This window comes from Maylandia zebra, linkage group LG7 (genome assembly GCF_041146795.1).
Source record: "Maylandia zebra isolate NMK-2024a linkage group LG7, Mzebra_GT3a, whole genome shotgun sequence".
NCBI classification, from domain to species: Eukaryota; Metazoa; Chordata; class Actinopteri; order Cichliformes; family Cichlidae; genus Maylandia; species Maylandia zebra.
Window position 1 is genome coordinate 26,636,304 of NC_135173.1, and position 5,663 is coordinate 26,641,966.

Below are 5,663 nucleotides of genomic sequence, written 5' to 3' on the forward strand. Positions count from 1 at the left end.
CTGAGGTTGCTCCGCTATAACGCTGCTGCCAGTATATACAAGAAAATCCTTCCGCCTGACCCCCGCTGACACACCAAATTGTACCACAAAGCTTGCTGCATTAAAACTACACGAACACACTTAAATGGAATAAAAAACAAAGGGGCCCCATGTTTTAGGTAAATGTGAAGTCATTTTCTTGAAAATGTAGTCGTAATTCAATGAGAAACCCACGGCCTAGTTTATTCTTTACGCGACTAGTGCAGGGATTCGGAGACGGTCACTCGGCAATGCTGCAGCACACCAAAAACGAAAAAGCGCTTCCCCCAACAATAAACGAATAAATAAATAAATAAATAAATAATGTTAAAATGCAATGATTTTAATATTTGAATTAAAATGATATTATTGTTTATGGTAATAAGGTTGGTTGGACAATGTGAGAGAAAGTTAATATGATGTCGTTTTTGTTTTGTTTTTTTCCAAACCATTCGCTAAAGACTGGTAATGGAGATGATTTGCTATTGGAAGCTCCAGTTACTCATATGTTACTTTTTGGGTCAATGTGAAGATTTAATTTTGTTGTACCATTGATTGTCCATGTTATGTGTAGACCATCAAGACCACTGTTGTTAAATACCATAAAGTAGCAATTTTAAGTTATAAAAGTATTGTACTAAAAAAAGATTTCTTAAGGCATATTTGTTTTATATCAAAAAGCAAATGTAAATTTGGGGCAAACTGATTTTTTGATTTTGTATCAGCAACAACCACTAACCCTGTATTCACCCCTTTCAGTCCTGTCCACTACATGAATGTGACCCCGATCATTTGTTCTCTGCTATATTTAGCTGCTTCTATTTTAAAGCCTGTGCAATAACTGATCCACTCTAAAGAGTGAGTCACTGCTCTTGTGCTCTACTCCAAGAGCTTTAACCTGTTGTGTAATTTTTACAGAGGATATTTGTTACTGCCAGCAAGTTATAATGTCAGTGTACAATGGAGAATCAGAGGACAGTGACCGCTTCAATGGTGCAGACTGTGAAAGGTATCTACCATGTGCTGGCTCTGGTCTCGTCTCGGCTAAACTAACTATTGTGGTTGGAGACAGACAGTTCTCTGAGGAGAAAATGTTACTGGTGCAGAGCTGCGACTATTTTCAAGCTCTGTATCGCTCCGGTATGAAGGAATGTCAGCAGGAAGAAATCCACCTCAAGTCTCTGCGAGCTCAAGGATTCCTTTTAGCTTTAGCAGTTTTACATGGAGAGAAGCCAATTCTGGATGAGGACGACATTGTGGAAGCCATTGAATGTGCAGCTTTCTTGCAGGTGCCCCCACTTACTAGGCATCTTATTGACCTTCTTGATGCAGAAAACTGTCTGCTGATGTATCACACCTCTGCAGTCTTTGGACTTATGGATCTGTACCATGCAGCAGCACTGTTCATTCGAGACATGTACACTGACCTTGAGGTAGAGGTCAAGAAAACCTTACCATTAGAGCTTATCTCTTATGTGGAGTCTTTGACCCCCCATGTTTTCATGGCTGTAGGAGCCCATGTGACCTGTGGTTTGGATGAAACTGTACATGCTGCCTCAAGGACCATCTGCTACCTCAATGAAACTGGCAATACTTGGAAAGTGTTAACAGATCTTCCACTAGAGGCCAGCACCTCAATGGCTGGAGTGACTGTTTTAGACAACAAACTGTTCATAATTGGTGGCATTCATGGCATCCATAAACAAGTTGTGGAATCTTGTTTTTGCTACAGTGTTGAAAGCAACAGCTGGAGCAGGATTCCCAGCCCAGCACAGCTGCGTTACAATCTTAGCCTTATGGGTCTCCATGGTCATTTATATGCCATCGGAGGGGAGTATGAGCGAACAGTAATGTCGTCTGTGGAAATATACAATGTAAAAAACAGAACGTGGACATTTGCTGCTAACCTACCTCGGCCGGCAGCAGGAGCAGCTTGCACCAAAACCATGAGCAGGATATTTGTGTGTTTATGGAGGCCAATGGAGACCACTGAGATCTACGAGTATGCATCTGGGGAAAATGAGTGGCATCTAGTTACCACACTGATCAGGCACCAAAGCTATGGTCACTGCATGGTGGGCCACAGGGACAACCTCTTCATCATAAGAAATGGCCCATCTGATGACTTCCTAAGATGCCTCATAGACTGTTATAATCTGAGCTTGGGCCAGTGGTCAACCCTGCCTGGACACTTCGCCAACAGTAAAGGTTCACTATTCACTGCTGTTGTAAGAGGGGACTATGTGTTTACACTGAACAGAAGCATGACTCTAGAATACGTAGTGGAAGGTAAAACCTGGAAGCCTAGGCGGCAGATGAAGGGTTTCCCAAGAAGTGGATCTGTGTGGACATTTCTGCTTCAGCTGCCAAAAGCTCTCAGCCTGCAGTAGTGACACTGTCTGCTTTTTGGATTATCAGTATTATTTAAATTAAACTCAGATGGGGTTTTGTTAGTTTTTTGTTTATTACAGCAATATTACTATTTTTAGTCCTGATGCATGCTCAATCATCCAGGTAAGTGAATAAAAAAGTCAACTGAACCAATAAAATGAACTCAGGTTTGCTCGGTAGTGATTTTATCTCTTTATAAAGTGCTACTGGTAAGAGTACATGTTTAGAAAATGGACATGTGAAACAAGCATAGTAAAAATGATAACATTTTATTATCAGCATTACCCACAACAACTGAACAAAATGTGTATGTTTTTGCAAAATTTCAAACACTTTGAATTTTATACAAGGTGCTCTTGCTACTCTGATTGCAGTTTAATTACTTCAGGTGCAGCTTTTCATTTTTTTTCTTGTTCAGTGAGACAAATCTCTTCTATTTTGGCTCACTGAACAAATGCATTAAATTTAGGTTCAGTTTCTAAAGTTAAAATGTGGAGGGCGCACGACAGAAGATCTGCATTTGCTGTGGATTTCACAGTCCTTGCTCTTTGACTCAGCATTTTGTGTGTGTGTGTATGTATGTGGGGGGTCCTTTTTAGTTCTTATTATTATTTTTGTTTAATTTAATTCTTAGTTTGTCTGCTGTTTAGGTCTTCTCTATCATGTTTTCCTTTCTGGCTCTTTCTTGTTACTGTTGTATGGTGTTTTGAGCTTTGCATCATTTCTCTTGTAACATATTGCTTGGTTATACTCTCAGTTTAGTATTTAGGGTTCTGGTTATAATTTCCATGTGGCTTTTGTTAGTAAGAAAAAAAATGTGGTGCTTGAATGTGAAATATATAGTTTTTAATCCATAGCTAAGATTATTGATTCTATTTTTTTTATTCTTTCTAAATCCAGCCACACATTTTTCTCCTATTCATGTTAATGGGATAATGGTACATGTAAACTCTTATTTCCAAGTGAATGAAGCATCCCCAGGCAGCTCAGCAGACAGCAGCAGACTGTATAAAAGTATAACAAACTGGAAAAAGGACACAAAATACCTGACATGCTATTCATTTTCATAGTTTATTATTTATTATCAATGTATATGTTTAGAAAAACAGAATATAAATATGGAGTAAACCCAGTCACTTATCCAGGCCTGACACTGAACTAGGATGGACACCTGTCCAATAGACTGGCACTGGTAGAAGGCAATGTGCCTTCTACCAGTGCACAAGAGTCTTGGAACAAATGCAATGATTTAACAGAGAAAGTCCCATCAAATATATATGAGGCAATCCAGTCTAATGAAAAATGAGATAAATGATTCAGGCTATCTTCATAAGGGGGGAGACTGAAGGAAAACCTTGACCCTTGTTTTGATCCAGGCGGTCAATGTGGACATTGTGGAGGACTATAAATACCTTGTAGTACACATTGACAATAAACTGGACTGGGTTAAAAACACCACTGCACTCCACAGAAGGGCCAGAGTCGACTCTATTTTCTGATGCGGCTGAGGTCCTTCAACATCTTTTTGACAACGCTCAGGATTTTCTATGAGTCTGTTGTGGCCAATGCCATCCTCTATACTGCAGCGTGCTGGGGGAGCAGGTTGAGGATTGCAGGTGCCAACAGACTAAATAAACTGATCCGCAAGGCCAGTAATGTTGTGGAGATGGAGCGAGACTCCCTTAGGATAGTGTCTGAGGGGCAGATGTTCCATCCATCCATCCATCCATCCATCCATCCATCTTCATCCGCTTATCCGAGGTCGGGTCGCGGGGGTAGCAGCCTAAGCAAAGAGGTCCAGACCTCCCTCTCCCCAGCCACCTCCTCCAGCTTGTCCGGGGGAATACCAAGGCGTTCCCAGGCCAGCCGAGAGATATAATCTCTCCAGCGTGTCCTGGGTCTGCCCCGGGCAGATGTTGTCAAAGATAAATGGAATGCTGGATAATACCACCCACCCACTCCATGACATGCTGGCTAGTCACAGGAGCACGTTCAGTGAGAGACTGAGATTTCCAAAAAGCACCACTGAACCACACAGGAAATCATTCCTGCCCATGGCCATCTCCCTGTACAACTCCTCCACCTAATGCGATGTAGACTGAAATAGTTACACCTTTTGCACAGTACCTTTGTACAGTAAAATAGCAAATGACAATGTTCACAGGTTAGAGGTACATGTCAATCATATATATTTCACCTCTGTGATATTCCCACCCGTCTAATATTCTTGATATTTATAATTGAGCGCTTTGTATATATTAGTGCTATTTCTTAAATGTGTTAACTCTGTAACATATTGTATTAATTAAGTAGTTTAGTCTATTACTGTTACTGTCTTGGAGCAACTGTAACCCACATAATTTCCTTAGGGATTAATAAAGTATTCTGATTTTGGATCTCAGGTACACAGCCTTATTTTGAGAAAGACTGAGAACAATAATGTGAGAGAGTAACAGAGCTGAGGTGGGAGAGAAACGACAATGTTAATTGTGTCAAATACAACCCTGGGACTGTTCCTAATACTATCTTCTTATAGATCTTCTGTAATGGTAAATGTGACCAAGAATAAGGGGAAGGCCAATGTCTGGTCTGCACACATGGGAGGACGCTCTATGTGACCCCCGTCAGCTTTAGTCTGGGACAGAAGCCAGGACCCAGCCTAGGTGATGGATGAACGTCTGTCTATAGACATTAATCTTGTCATGAGTGTTGGGGGCATGCTCTGTCTGCTCTGCGTCTCTGCAAACACACATGAACCAATCCTACTACACACTTTAAACAAACAAACAAGAAAAACAAAACCTAAACTACCAAAATAAAAAATATTGATTGTCTTCTTTACTTTAGTATTTCTATTTTATACTCCAGCTGATCTTTGAGGTCAAATACAACAGCTTATTTACTTTTTTATGCAGGTAACAGCAGTTTTTAACCAACTTATGAATTGATTCATTTGATGGAAAGAGAACCATAGTGCTCAGAGAATATTAACTAAACCTAAGCTTAAGAATGTACCTACCATGTTAAAACTACAATGTCCAGAAGATGGACGACAAAAGGAGCATGTTCTTTCATGCCAATTTGTTGTTGATTTGTTTCATGCAAGTTATAATATATTTTAAAATATTAAGTAAAATGTAACATATAGTCAAAAAAAGAAGATAAATCTTAGTATTTATCGTGGTGGATGAGTGGAAGCCAAGAATAAAATAAATAATGATCGATCACACTAGATCTGACCTAATACGCCTACC

General features: G+C 40.0%; 1 protein-coding gene across 1 annotated transcript; it reads left to right on the plus strand.

Moving 5' to 3' along the window:
* The first annotated feature begins 898 nt into the window (after nt 1–898).
* kbtbd13b (kelch repeat and BTB domain containing 13b) lies at nt 899–4,113 on the plus strand. Its single transcript, XM_004556280.3, has one exon. It carries the CDS (start codon nt 966–968, stop codon nt 2,406–2,408), a length of 1,443 nt encoding a protein of 480 aa, XP_004556337.1. The 5' UTR covers nt 899–965; the 3' UTR covers nt 2,409–4,113.
* The last annotated feature ends 1,550 nt before the right edge of the window (nt 4,114–5,663 follow it).